The 14767-nt window shown below is 38.4% G+C and overlaps 1 protein-coding gene across 2 annotated transcripts in view; it reads right to left on the bottom strand.

Annotated features, from left to right (window-relative positions):
- Window positions 1–6307: 6307 nt before the first annotated feature.
- The window catches only part of f8 (coagulation factor VIII, procoagulant component), a 76805-nt gene continuing 68345 nt past the window's right edge, over window positions 6308–14767 (bottom strand). For both annotated transcript variants that reach the window (XM_020533297.2, XM_048605457.1), the window contains 5 exons: window positions 13077–13232; window positions 11754–11898; window positions 10363–10508; window positions 9981–10163; window positions 6308–6713 (listed from right to left, as the gene is read on the bottom strand). In XM_020533297.2, coding sequence (XP_020388886.2) covers window positions 6558–6713; window positions 9981–10163; window positions 10363–10508; window positions 11754–11898; window positions 13077–13232 — 786 coding nt within the window. In that variant the 3' untranslated portion in view covers window positions 6308–6557. The remainder of the gene's footprint in view (window positions 6714–9980; window positions 10164–10362; window positions 10509–11753; window positions 11899–13076; window positions 13233–14767) is intronic.

The following is a 14767-nucleotide window of genomic DNA, read 5'->3' as shown; positions in this document are numbered from 1 at the left end:
AGATTCTCCAGCATCTGCAGTTCCTACTATCTCTGAAATCTTTATAAGACATGAGTTAGGCTTGAGTTCAGGTATTATGTTTAATTTAAATACCCAGAAGGATATAGTGATGGTGGCAAAGTGATTAATTGGAAAAATTCCAGGAATGAGGGACTTCAATTACCTACGTAGACTGGAGCTGTTTTCCTTCAAGCAAGTTCATTTGATAGAAAAATTCAACACAATTAAAGGCTTCATGCAGTGAATAAAATAAAACTATTTCTAATGGCAGAAAGGTCAGTAATCAGAGGAAAGAGATTTAAGGTGATTGACAAGAGAATCAGAAATGAAGTAGAGTTTTTATAATGTACTGAGTTGTTGTGATCAGAAGAGTGCTACCCAATATGGTAATTAAAGTGGATTCAATGGAAACATTTAAAGGACAATTGGATAAATACTAAAATGAGAAAAAATAAATGCTGAACTATGAGAAAAGAATAAGGGAGTGGGATTAATGTTGGTACAAGCGCAATAGGTCAAATGACCTTCTTCTCTGTGATATCATTCTATAATCTACAATTTTTTGATAAGTTAATCAAACCCAATTTACCTTTGTAAATGTTGCTGGTCATTTATTAACCCATATGTTTCCAAGTGACAATTCAGTTTGTCCTAGATGATTATCCTTAAAAAAACTCTCTGTCAATGATCTTAGGCTCGCTGGTTTATAGTTGTCTGATTTATTACCCTCCCTTTTTGAACAAATTTTTGATGGAAATTTTTGAGGACATAACCAAAAAGATTGATAAGAGTAGAACAGTTGTCTACGTGGATTTTAGTAAATCATGGACAAAGGTCTGCTCAGCAGACTATTTAGTAAAGTTAGATCACATGGCATTCAGGGAGAGCTTGCCAAATGGATACAAAATTGGCTTGACGGTAAGAGACAGAGAGTGGTGATGGAGAGTTGCTTCTTGGAATGGAGGCTTGTGACCAGCGTTATTCCACAGAGATCGGTGCTGGGTCCACATTTGTGTGTAATTTATATAAATGATTTGGATGAGAATTTAGGAGGCATGGTTACTAAGTTTGCAGATGACACCAAAATTAGTGGTATAGTTGACAGTGAAAAAGGTCATCTAACATTACAAACAGAGTGGCAGATGAAGTTTAATTTGGATAAATGCAAGATATTGGATTTTGGTAAAATAAACAAGGGCAGGACTTATACAATTAATAGCAGGGCCTTGAGTGGTGTTGTTGCACAGAGAGACCCAGGTGTTCAGGCACACAGTTCTTTGAAAGTTGTGTCACATGTAGACAGGATGGCTAAGAAGGCATTTAGCATTCTTGCCTTCATTACTCAGCCCATTGAGTACAGAAGTTGGGATGTCATGTTGAGGTTGTACAAGACATTGATGAGGCATCTTCTGGAGTATTATGTCCAGTTCTGGTCATCCTGTTATAGGAAGGATATTATTAAAGTGGATAGGGTTCAGTAAAGATTTACCAGGATGTTGCTGGGATTGGAGGGTTTGAGTTGTAAGGAAAGGCTGGATAGGTTGGGACTTCTTTCATTGGACCGTAGGAGGTTGAGGGTTGACCTTACAGAGGTTTATAAAATCATGAGGGGCATAGATAAGGTGAATAGCAAAGGTCTTTCCCCTAGGTTGGGTGAGTTCAAAACTAGGGGACATATTTTTAAGGTGACAGGAGAAAGATTTAAAAGGGATCTGAGGGGCAACTTTTTCAAACAGTGAGTGGGTCATGTGTGGAATGAACTGGGAGAGGAAGTGGTAGATGCAGGTACGGTTACAACGTTTAAAGATGTTTTGACAAGTACATGACTAGGAAAGGTTCCAAGAAAAATGGGCTAAACACAGGCAAGTGTGACTAGTTTATTTTGGGAAACTTTGTCGGCACATACACAGCTGGACTGAAGGGTCTGTTTCCATGCTGTATGACTCCATAAATGTATAACATTTGCAAATCTCCAGTGCTCTGACACCATGCCCATTTCTAACGAGGATTGGAAAACTGTGACCAGAGCCATCCTTTGTCCACCTTTTCTATTATTGATAAGTTTATAAAAAGACTTTTAGGTTCCCATTTCTGTTAACTCCTGGTTTATTTTCATGCATTGCTTTTGCCCCTTTTATTTCCTTTGTCCATTCATCTCTGTACTTGCCATTTTCGGCTTAGTTTTTCAAGTATCCAAGAACCTGATATTGTAAGAATCCCTTATCTATTTCATTTTAATCACTATAACTCTCGTCATCTTGAGTGCTGTTATCTTTGGGTGCCCCTTCTTTTCTCCTAATGAAACTATGTAAGGCCGATACTCAACTTATCTCTTGTTTGAAGGCTTTTCATTGCACATTTACAGATTTACCTTCCAGTCATTAATTACAAACCATTTGAGCCAGAACCCATTTCAACTCAGTGAAATTAACCCTTCTCCAAGTAAGCCTTTGTTTCACATTTGACTGTTCCCTATACTTCCATAAACTACTGTAAAATTAACTTTTGTCCACTATATTTCTCTCATTCATTACATCCTTTATCCTCATGCCCAGACATTCAGTGCAGAAGTTTCATATGTGAACATCAGGATGGCAACTTCCAAGGTTTTCGTTACATCACAGAGAATATACTACAACAACACAAATAGTTGGAAAATTTCAAAGGAACAATGTTGAGTCCTGGATGTTCTTTATTTGAATTACAGGGTCAGAGGACCCATAAGGTGGCAAGAAGCCAGATATTGGGGTTGACGACCCATGAGGATATAGAGAAGCTACAGTAGCGTTGGGGACCCATGAAGTAAGAGATGGTGAAAAGGGTTAGTGATAGAGAAATGAAAAAGCAGCTATTATAGGGTCGGGGACCCAAGAGACACAGAGAGAGGGGGAGAAAACAGTAAATTTAAAAGATACAAGAGGGAAAATGGCACAGTACCCAAAGTGGGAAGAGGTTATAAGAAAGTGCCTGTATGGTGGGTTGACCAGTACAGTGAGCAAATATCGGGTCTGGGACTGGTGGGACAGAAGTACTGGGAGGCAGTCTGGAAAGCTTGAAGGGAAGCTGTGCCAGAATGAGGTGGGAGGTTTGGAGAGAGTACATAATAGGTTTACCAGGATATTGCCTGGTTTGGAATGTATTAGCTATCAGGAGGGATTGGACAAACTTGGTTTGCTTTTACTTGAGCATTGGAAGCTGAGGGATGACCTGATAGAAGTTTACAAAATTATGAGGCATGGGCAGAATGGATAGTTGGAATCTTATTCCCAGGATAAAAATATCAATTAATAGGGGATATGGGATTAAGGTAAGAGGGGAAAGGTTTAAGGGGGATGTGCGAGGCAAGTTTTTACACAGAGGGTGGTAGGTACCTAGAATGCACTGCCAGAGGGGGTGGTAGAAGCAGATACAATAGCAGTGTTTAGGAGACATTGTGAAAGATCATAGAATCCCTACAGTGTGAAAGCAGGCCATTTGGCCTATTGAGTCCACACCGACCCTCCAAAGAGCATCACACTCAGACCCACCCCCTACCCTATTCCTGTAACCCTGCATTTCCTATGGCTAATCCACGTGGCCTGCACATCCTTAACACTATCAGCAATTCAGAATGGCTAATCCACCTGTCCTGCATATCTTAGGACTATGGGAGGAAACCGAACTCATGAAGCCACAGGGAGAATGTGCAAACTCCACAAGTACAGTCGCCCAAGGGTAAAATCAAACTCAGGTCCTTGGTACTGTGAGGCCGGAGTGCGAATCACTGTGCCACCCTAAATTTATGAATAGGCAGGGAAAAGAGCGATATAGACTGCATGGAGGCAAAGGTTGTTTAGAAAGGCATCATGTGTTGATGCAGGCTTGATGGGCTGAAGGGCCTGTTGCTGTGCTGTTCTGTTCTTAGTATTATTCATTACAGTTGTGTTTAAAATGTAACTTTGGGTTTTTAGGAGTACATTTTGAATGCTTGAGCAGAACTTTCAGGATATCAATTTAATGTTTTTCATCCATCTTGCAAAATTAATTACATTGTGAAAAGTTCTTAATGTTGTAAAAGGCCTCTTAGAAGTAGGATCATTTGGCAAATGGTGGTCTTTTCCATATTTAAGGATGTCATTTTTTGGTTTACAAAAAGCTGTAATGCTCCTACTATCTTGTCAGAGTTATAATTCTGGCAAACTACAGCATGTCCCCATTGATAAGTAGCTGCCATCGCCCTAGCAGACAAGAAACAACTCCACACAAACCATCAATTAGATCAGATTAGGGTATTTACTTGACGAATGAAATATTTTAACACATTGTTAGGTCACATCTATCCAGATGACCTGATGGAGCATCATCTGTCTATGCATCTGTACATTTGTGATACTAAATTATGCACTGTGTACATAGAGGGAAATGCATTCATACGTGTGTAGGGATAAATGCACTCCATTTGGACAGATAACCACAAAACACTCCGTACAAATGATGACAGAAAGTCAGTCTTGCAAGGCAGGTAGTTTTAATAGCCTATATACACCTTGAAATACTCAAATAATACTTCTCGTTTCATTGTCATGGTGAACTTCAAATATTGGACATGAACCAGTGGGCAATGAACTAAAAAATAGTATTGGATACCATAAAGTAGATTTTGTTTGCCTCTGACTTAACTCAATGGAATGTATCCATTATTATATTCATACAACCATGACCTCCTGAGTTAATTAGGCTAATTAAAATTCAGTCACCATAATCCTCCAAGTAAAAAGACAGCAAATAATGTTTTGGTAAAGGAATACAGGGATTTATTGGGGCTTTCCAAAGGGGAGTGTGATACAACAAACTGATTGCCACGAGGTTCTGTGTTTTATCAATGAAAATTTAACTGCCAAAATTCCCTTATTAAAAAGCATTTACTTTGTCAGTTCCTTAGAATTTCATTAAATATTACCAATCTGCCGTTGGAACAGTGCAAAGTGCACAAACAATTTTTAAATTATTGAAGTGCAGAAAGCTGGGAATGAGTTTTTTTTTCCCCAAATAAGGGCACTTTTCAATCAACATTCGAAAACAAAGGAACATACTTGAAGTCTTCTTTCAGATGGCCGTGGAGAAAGATGAAGAAGGTGGAGGAATATAACAACAACTTGAGATTGTACAGCACTTCTGCTGTTTCTGCTGCAACAACCTGATCATCCTGTCACATGTGTGGATCATATAGCATTGTTTAACTGACCTGTACTTCATTGTGACCATCATAGAGCGGCTTTCAGTGGAGCATCACTGGATATTGATTCCAGTAAATGATGATCCCGCTAAGAAATCCTTGACACCTGTCTGATCAACAGTGCTAGTAGCTCTCATTCCAATATAAAAATCAACATGATTATGTAACAAATGGATGTGGAAACAAGTTTCACAATGATGTAATTTACCAATGAAGATAATCAGACTTTGTTTCTTAAGAATTACATAAATCCTTGAAGAACACACAAGGTACTTATAAAGTATGGATACTTGTGGGATCATCTGGTAATATTGATATTTGTTACTCATGATTTAATGAATCAAGATTCTAGTTGCTGTCATTCTGGGAGGAAACAACAGGTAAATATATAATAACCTTGTGGGTAGATAAATAAGTGATCATATTGATAATCTTGGATAAATGCGAGGTATTGCATTTTGGTAAAACAAACAAGGGTAGGACTTACACAATTAATGGTAGGACCCTGGGTAGTGTTGTCGAACAGAGAGACCTGGGGGTTCAGATACATAGTTCTTTGAAAGTCACGTCACATGTAGACAGGGTGGTTAAGAAGGCATTTAGTATGCTTGCCTTCATTGCTCAGACCATTGAGTGTACAAGTTGGGATGTCATGTTGAGGTTGTGCAGGATGTTGGTGAGGCCACTTTTGGAGTACTGTGAACAGTCTGGTTGTCCTGTTATAGGAAGAATATTATTAAAGTGGAAAGGGTTTATAAACAACTACCAGGATGTTGCTGGGATTGGGGGATTTGAGTAATAAGGGGAGGCTGGATAGGCTGGGACTTTTTTCACTGGAGCATAGGAAGTTGCGGGGTGACCTTACAGAGGTTTATAAAATCATGAGGGGCATAGATAAGGTGAATAGCAAAAGTCTTTTCGCTAAAGTGGGGGAGTTCAAAACTAGGGGGGGCATATTTTTAAGGTGAGAGTAGTTCGTCAGTGTAATGAACTGCCAGAGGAAGTAGTGGATGCAGGTACAGTTACAACATTTAAAAGAGGTTTGGGTAAGTAAGTACATGCATAGGAAAGGTTTGGAGGGATATGGGCCAAATGCAGGCAGGTGGGACTAGTTTAGTGTGGGAACATGATCATGGGAATACTGGTTGGACCAAAGGGTCTGTTTCCATGCTGTATGACTCTATAACAGACTCAAGGTAAAAGTGCCACACTCACGTATATACATTGACATGATACACTGGAATAAAAGCAAAACTTGAAAGTCTGGCTATCTACAATACATTTTCTTTCAAAAATCTTTAATATATTCAGTTTTACTCATTTTTAATACATTATTTTGTCTTTAAAGTCTCTGTTCGGTCTCACATCCCAATACCTCAACACGTAAGGCAATATTTTGTTGCCAGGTTTTTGGAAATATTCTCAAATACTGAGCAAATATGGGAGGATCAAAGGTGTTCTGAACTTGGTCTTTACTGTCCACATTCCCTTTGAATACCTGTGGAAAAAATGTTCAAGATAATCATGAGCATTTAGTTAAGGATCATGAGATGCAATTAGACTAACACAGATAAACCTTGCAGGGGAACTGGGAAGAATAGCATATTATAGCCAGATTGTGGAAAAGAAAATGTATATATTGCCTTCACAACATCAAGACATCCCAAGATATTTTACAGCCAACTAAGTATTTTGAAGTGTAGATGGTAATGTAATGTGGCAAACGTAGGAACAAATTTGTATATGGGTAGCTCCTTCAAACAAAAACTTGAAAATAATGAGACTTTCTCTTTTTGTCTTTGAGATTAAAGGATAAATTTGGTCAGGATACCGGAAATAATTCCCTTGTTCTTTTTTTGTGAGATTTGAAGCCACAATCATCTTACTCATTTAAAAGTATTTTCATTTTACTTTTATTTCAGTGCCTCACCATCCCACCATTGTGTTCACAATGTGAGAGACATGAATAAAACAAAGAACTGCGGATGCTGAAGAGCTGTAGAAGGGTCAATGGACTCAAAACATTAAATCTGTTTTTTTCTTCATAGATATTGCAAGAGCTGCTGAGTTTCTCCAGCAATTTCTGTTTTTGTTTGTTTTATGAGGGACACCAGTTATGGGGATGGGAACACCGTGTCACTGTCACAATAAGTTATAGTACATTCCTGAAGCTAAATTTGGGCAACAGTTGGGTATTATTTAATCAAAAGGACATTGATTAATTAGACAATGCTCAGGGAAGATTAATGAGCATGAATTCAAGGCTTAGGTTATACAAAATCTCATAGCAATAATCTTGTTTTTGCTAAGACAAGTGTGTGAGGCAATATCATTCCTAGGTTTTTTTTAAAATGATAAGAATCGATAATGTGATCAAAAATATCTTAATTAGCTGAGTGTAAAACCTGTTTTGACAAATTATGTCAACACAATTTGAGAGTGGAACCAGTGTTTTCCATCCACTCACTTGTACAGAATAAATCCTCAGATTGTTGTGGGGTTATTGTGTTATTGAAAATTGTGTTATTGATGCATGAGTATCTTGTTAGGAAAGGGATTAAAGATAGAACAAATGCAGAAAACATGAGAAAATACTGTGTGAAATATGAAATTTCTCAAATGATGTGATCTCTTTCATAGAGGGATACAGTTCCTTATAAGCGTTGAAGGTGTAGGACTGGATGTGGTGAATATGTTTTTGCCTCAATTACTTTTGGAAGAGGAAAACCTTTCAGCTCAGTTGTCTGTGATAGAATGGACTGTCCGTGCTCTGTAAACGAGTGTGCTAGGCAAGCAATTTAATATTGTCTTGTACAATGCTCACTTAAAAGTTACCTCCACTATATTTTATCTGAGATTTACAGGCCAGTTGGAATATTTGTCCAAACTGTCCAATCTATCCAAATATCTATCTTCTATCCAAACAAATACAAACAGAGCGGAACAATTTTTACTCCAGTTAAGACCTCTTTCCGTGGGTTTTCTAAGTTGGTTTCAGTTTTGTTGATGTACGGGAAGCCTTGTATTCTGCCCAGAGGTATCAAGATTATAATACTTGGGAATAAAAAAATCATTATTGCCCAAAGATGGGCTCGGAGTGTGGTGTGCAACCAATTTACACCCGTTGCTCACAGTCAAGGTGACAGGCAAACTTCATGCAGCCTGCTCATTTAAGTGTTTGCATTTTGCAGGCAACACTAAATACATGCTGACTGGCTGCACATTTGAGTAAAGGGCACAATGTCATGAGCGCCTAGCATGAGTTCAAGCCAAGATTGTACAAGTGAAAAGCCAGCCTGCAGCACCTTAAAGGGAGTTATATTTAAGCTGGAACATGTTCTGGAAGTCATTCGAGAAGTTAGTTTGACCTGGGAAATATTCAGTGGCAGAGAGCGAACTGCAGGATTCTCCAATGCAACACCAGATACCTTGGTGCAAGAGGTGGACAGGAAGAGAAATATCCTGTATCCATGGGGCCAGAGTTTCACTGTGCCTTTCTTCGTTCAGATAGCCAGGAACTATACTTGGCCAACTCTAGGTGCAAGAGCACGAAGCAGAAAAAGAAGTGATAGTACATTATCAGGCCCACTAATAAGTCTCTTGTGACTGTCAAGGAACCCAGAGAATTCCAGCTTCAACTTTGCATGTGGCTTTGAACAATGCTTGGAATCATCTCTTCCAGTGTGGGAAGACATCATCAACAATAATGCATATTCTGGAAGCTAGTATAATTATTTCCATTGCAGCTCAAATAGACTGTATGATGAGTGCTGCAGTGCATACTCAGACCAAGATCAGGTATGTTCAGTTTACTGGCCCACAACCACAGACTGCTGCCTGAATGACCGCAGATATCAACATACAAAGAGGTTTGCAGGATCTGGCTGCAGTCTGACAATTGACCCACGGTATAGCAGTGGTTCAAGGAGCACGTACCTTCTATTTCTTTCAAGAATAGAGCATTCATCCTCCCACCACTGCCACTCTGTCTTGCTGTTTCCTGCCTGCATTTCCTCATAGTAAATATATTTTTAAGTATTATTAATTCTCGAGAAGGAACCGGTTTAATTTGAGATGGTCAGGCAATTATTATCTTGTCAGTCTGGAATGATATTTGTCATAAAGAAATCTAAAGAGAACTTCATATACAACAAATAAGTTCATTGTCAGTGATTCAATGATAAACAATTTCAAGTTAGAAATAATTGAAGAATGTTTTTGTCTGACTTAAAGGAACTAGTTTTGGTAGGACGATATCGTGTATTGCCCAGCTAACTTGTACTAATCAGGCCCAAAAAAGTCTCAATTCCAGTATTATTATCTCACAGCTCAATTAAACATATAGCTGGTACAGCACTGCTGGTATTTAGTTAATAAAAGAACTTATATTTGCATTTTTGATTAAAGTAACAGTGATTAAGGTCCCTTGAATGTTCACCATTGTATTAAATGTTGCTTATTGTGGTCATTTTCGGAAAATAGGTTTGCTTCTATGCATTCATGATGCCTCATTGAACGCTGTCTCATTTCTGCTGTGTTTGATGGGAGCATTGGGAGGTGAAAATGAGAATAAAGAGTGAAGGTATTCTTTTGGATTTAAGAGTGTAATGAATGTATGGAGAAAGCTTCATACTTAGAATATTGAAAGAATTTATCAGAACCTATCCAGTTTTTAATAATGAACTACAAAGCATGATCAACAATTAGACTCCCATTGCAGAAATAGTTAATAGTTAGATTATAATTCCTTTTTTTCAGAACCTACCTTTTCCTTTAAGGTTTGCCTGTCTTTGAATACTGTCCAGTTGTTACGATTATCACTGTAAGAGACAATAAACTCCTTCACAAACATAGCCCGCCCTAGGTGACTGGCACCCTGGGTTATGATTCCTGTGATCTTTTTCCTATGTTGGAAGTTGATCTGGAGCCATTCATGTGGGTTATTTCTCTGTGAATAGAAAACAGTTTGTCATAATTGGACTTTGCAAAGTTGTCCTTTGTTAATTATAGACAGCAGTGTAAATAATATATGAGCAACATAAAATTGAATGAAAATCGTAGGACTCTATTATATAGACTACTGGAATAATTTCATAAGACGCCAACAAGTAACTCACTCCTGAGTACCTAAGTTCTTTATTTGTTACCTTTGGTACCCATGCATTTGTGAATCCTTCTTTGTTGAGTCGAGCCAATGATGGGGTCCAAGCACTAATGCTAACCCAGAATGAAGAGGCACTGAGTTGGTGGTCTGCAATGACTCTACTCTCCATCCCTAGTGGCAAAGAACAACCTGGGAAGCATAATGGAAGACAGTTTGAGACACAATCTTGTGGCGCTGTTTAGAAAGCTCAGCTCATAAACTCAGAATGGCCAAATGGAAGCTTCAATTCCTCAGCCAGTTCCTTTGGAATCTGCTACAATTGGGATTCTGCAGGGTCCCTGTGTTCAACTCCCACGTATGTTGGAATAACAACTCAGAATCCAGGCCTAGGTACTTAAATCTGACCAAAGCAAACTACAGAGTTGTGCCAAGCATGTTGGTTAATGTAGATTGGCAAGCAGGGTTAAAATATACAACCATAAATAAGCCTTGGTAAGCATTTAAAATAAATAGTTCAATAATTATCAATATGCATGCCCTAAAAGGATAAAATCTTTGTAGGAAAAGTGGTTCAATGCTGGTTATTGAGATGCTGTAGGTGTATTAATTTTAAGTAAAGAGGCTTACAATGTTGTTTAAAAAAAGAGTACTGAGATGATTTTACAGTTCAGTAAAATATTACAATGATGTTGTTCAAAGGAGAAAATATAATGGGATCGAACTAACAAGAGACATAAAAATGAATTCTAAGAACTTCTATAGTTATGTAATGGCAGAGATTAGTGCAAGGTGGAAGCTACCTGCAGAGCATGAGTAGCAAAGGCAGATGGCAGCTATGCCACTTTTTTTTGTTTTTCCTGTTCAGTTTTGGTTTTCCTTTTTTTGCTCATTCTTGTTTGTTTTCAGACAATGGCTGTTCATGATCCTGCTGTTTACACCTTTTCTGGGATCATCTTTTCTTTCTTGTCCTATTTGCACAACATTTGGCTCTGCACTACCCATCCCTTTACCAATTCGTCTCATTTGCCTTCCACCCTGTCTGTTTCTGTCTTAGCATCACAGGCTAACATGTGCATTCTGCTGCCATTTCAATGGGTGGTTTTAACTAAATCAGACATGAGCAGAAATGGTAATCCTGATAATGAAAACTTATAATGTCTTTGAATCACCACAGACTTTCCTTTTGTTCTTTTCCTCTCGTACTTTCACTTGCTTAAAACCCATTACATTTCTAACTTCTCCCAGCGTTAATGAAATGTTAGCCCTCCCTACCATTGACATTTGACATTCTGTGCATTTTTACAATTTTCTGCTTTTGATTCAGATTTTGTACATATACAATATTTCACTTCCTTCACCCTTTTTTGTTATTCTCAATTCTGACCATTCAGTGATGAATTTACAAAATTATTGGGATTGTGTCCCTGAACTTACTCTGTAGATCACAGCCCAGCAGCTCCATTCGTAGTGCTGACTGTCCTGTGCTTGGCTTTGGGTACACTCTGATATACCGAGCTATGATTGGTGGATTGAAATGGTTTTTCACTGTCCCTGTTGCATCAGTGTTTCCTATAAAGATCTGGAATTAAAAGGTGGAAATGTAAAGTCCTGCAATTAGAGATTCATACTTCTTAGCAATAATTAAAGAGAAGTCTTTATTAAAAATAAGAATACTGTAAGATCAAGTCCGTCAAGATTTTGCACTATATTTTAAATCACATTGTTTCAGAATAACTTGAAGTTAATATATTGCCTACCCACTCAAAGAAAGTCCTTTGTAAAATATCAGAAGAATTAATTTCCTTTTCCCCTTATTACAAGCCTTAACTCTCCAGTAACCAGCTGAATTGGTTATCTGCTGTTTGTTGGTGGATAGCCCTGCTGACTGCACCCCCACTCTGCCTCAGAGAAAAGTGGAATGGAGTCAGGGGAGTACACCTGCAGAGCATGAGTAGCAAAGGCAGATGGCAGCTATGCCAGCTTTTTTTTTGTTTTTCCTGTTCAGTTTTGGTTTTCCTTTTTTTGCTCATTCTTGTTTGTTTTCAGACAATGGCTGTTCAGGATGCAAACCAATATGCCTGTCCATCTTTACTCTGCCTGACCAAGGCTTACAATTTCAGTTTTTTCATTCATTGAAAAGTCAGACAGACAGACTCCCATTTTATAGATTTTCATTTCCATTGCACGCAATGGATATGAAAATTGGGATAACAAGGTAATGAATGGATTTTGCCCATACGCACTACCCAATTACCTTCAGTGAGTCCACTTTCCAGTAATAAGGCGATGGAAGAATTGTAACTTTGATTTTATTGTCACGTATCAAAATACAGTGAAAGCTTTGTTTATGAGCGATACAGGCAGATCAGAGCAAATAAAGGATATGCAATTCAAAAGACTTAGAGGCATACAGGTTACATTGCAGGTTACATTATTTGAGGATGCAGTCCATTCAACAGTCTGATTACAGCTGGAAAGAAGCTGTTCCTGAGCTTGTGCATGTGTTCAGCCTTCTGTATCTTCTGCCTGATGGAAGAGGTTGTGGGAGGTCATTACCAGGGTGCAATGGGTCTTTGATGTTGTTGGCCACCATTCCACGGCAGCGAGCCATGTAAGTAGAGGCCATGGATATAAGGTTGGCTTCTGTGATGGTCTGGGCTGTGCACAACGCTACAGATACTTGAGAAAGATGAAGTTCTGATTGTATCTGAGGATCCTATTTGTTTTATTTTTGTTGTAAGAAAAAGTGTGACTTACTTTAATGTCCAAGGTTGAATTGCTTTTGTAATTTCTCCAGGCATAAGTGTCCAGGCTGTAAGCAATATAGAAGTGGTCAACATAGAGGTGTTTAAAATAGTGGCGGGCACCCTGTGTAATTATTCCATGAACAAACATTGGTGACTTTAAATCAACCTGGAAGTAAAAGTCAAAGGTTAATATTCAATCAATAAATGGAAAAGCTGTATTTTATCAAAGTCTGAAAAGGTGAGCTGCTAATTTATGTATAATATAGCAGTAAGTGTATATATACAATACAAATGGAAGGAATGCAAAATTGGTCAAGGCAGAGAGGTGTTCAGACTGCCTGTACATACTTAAACTTTTCCATCTTTTTTAAAAGTATCCCACAGCCTCTTTTCAAAGAATGAACTTAAGGTCTCGTGATAAGACTCAAACAACAAATATTCTTCTATAACAAACACAGAAATTGCTGGAAAAGCTCAGCAGGTCTGGAAGAGAAATCACAGTTAACGTTTCAGGTCTGGTGACCCTCAGAATAGAATATTCTTCTATGGTTAGTGAGTGGAATATAATGTGGCAAATGTGAGGTTATGCACTTCGGCAGGAAGAATACAGGTGCTGAATATTATATAATTGGAGAAAAACTACAGAAAGTTGCAGCAAAGAGGGACTTGGGTGTCCTTGTACATGAATCACAAAGAACTAGCATGCAAGTTCAGCAGGTAAAAGGAAAAGAAAATGGACTGTTAGCCTTTGATTCAAAGGGAATGGAATATAAGGGAATGGGAATGGAATCTTGTTAAATCTAGAATACCACCCTAGAATACTTTGAACAGTATTGATCCCTTATTTAAGGAACAATATACTGGCATTAGAGACAGTCCACAAAAGCTTCACTTGGTTGATCCTGGGTATGGAGGCATTTTCTTTTGGGGAGAGGTTGAGTAGCCTGGCTCTGTACTCACTGGAGTTTATAAGAATAAGAGGAGACCTTGTAGAAATATATTAGATCCTTAGGGGGCTTGACAGGTAGATGCTGAGAACTTGTTTTCCAATGTGGGAGAGTTAAGGAACAGAGGGCATAATCTCAGAGTGAGGGCTCATCATTTACGATGAGGAATTTCTTCTCTCAGAGGGTAGTTAGTAATCTGTGGAATTCTTTGCTGCACAGACCATTGAGTTTGGGTCATTACGTGTACTCAAGGCTAGGAAGACAGATCTGTAATCAATAAGAGAATCAAGGGTTATGGGGAAAAGGCAAGAAAGTGGAGTTGAGAGTTATCAGATCATCCATGATCTCATTGAATGGCGGAGGAGACTTGATGGACTGAATGGCCTACTTCTGTTCCTACATCTTATGGTATTTCAATTTGAACTGGGCTTTCATATCTAAACGCTTGGATCATCTTAGACCCATCAGTGATTATGTGATCAGTGATCAGCAATGTTGCTAACACTAGCAGCACAAATCTGATGCTTGGACTTTGTGCTTGTGTTTTTTTCCAACAAGGCTCATTTCTTTTCATTTGACTTATTTAGATAGGTTGATTATGGGAAATAATAACTTTTCTGTTTAAACCTACTTTTTCTATAATTCAGAAGTAGCTGCAGCTTGTATGAGCAAGTATTGAGGCCATCTGCCCTCAATAACGCATTACTGGGTGCGTGCTCATATTCTGTGTCTAAGTATAGCGTCCCGTGTTATA

Source organism: Rhincodon typus, chromosome 14 (assembly GCF_021869965.1).
Source record: "Rhincodon typus isolate 14 chromosome 14, sRhiTyp1.1, whole genome shotgun sequence".
Classification (NCBI taxonomy): Eukaryota; Metazoa; Chordata; class Chondrichthyes; order Orectolobiformes; family Rhincodontidae; genus Rhincodon; species Rhincodon typus.
The sequence above is the reverse complement of the archived record's forward strand: the minus strand, read 5'-3'. Positions and strand labels throughout refer to the sequence as shown.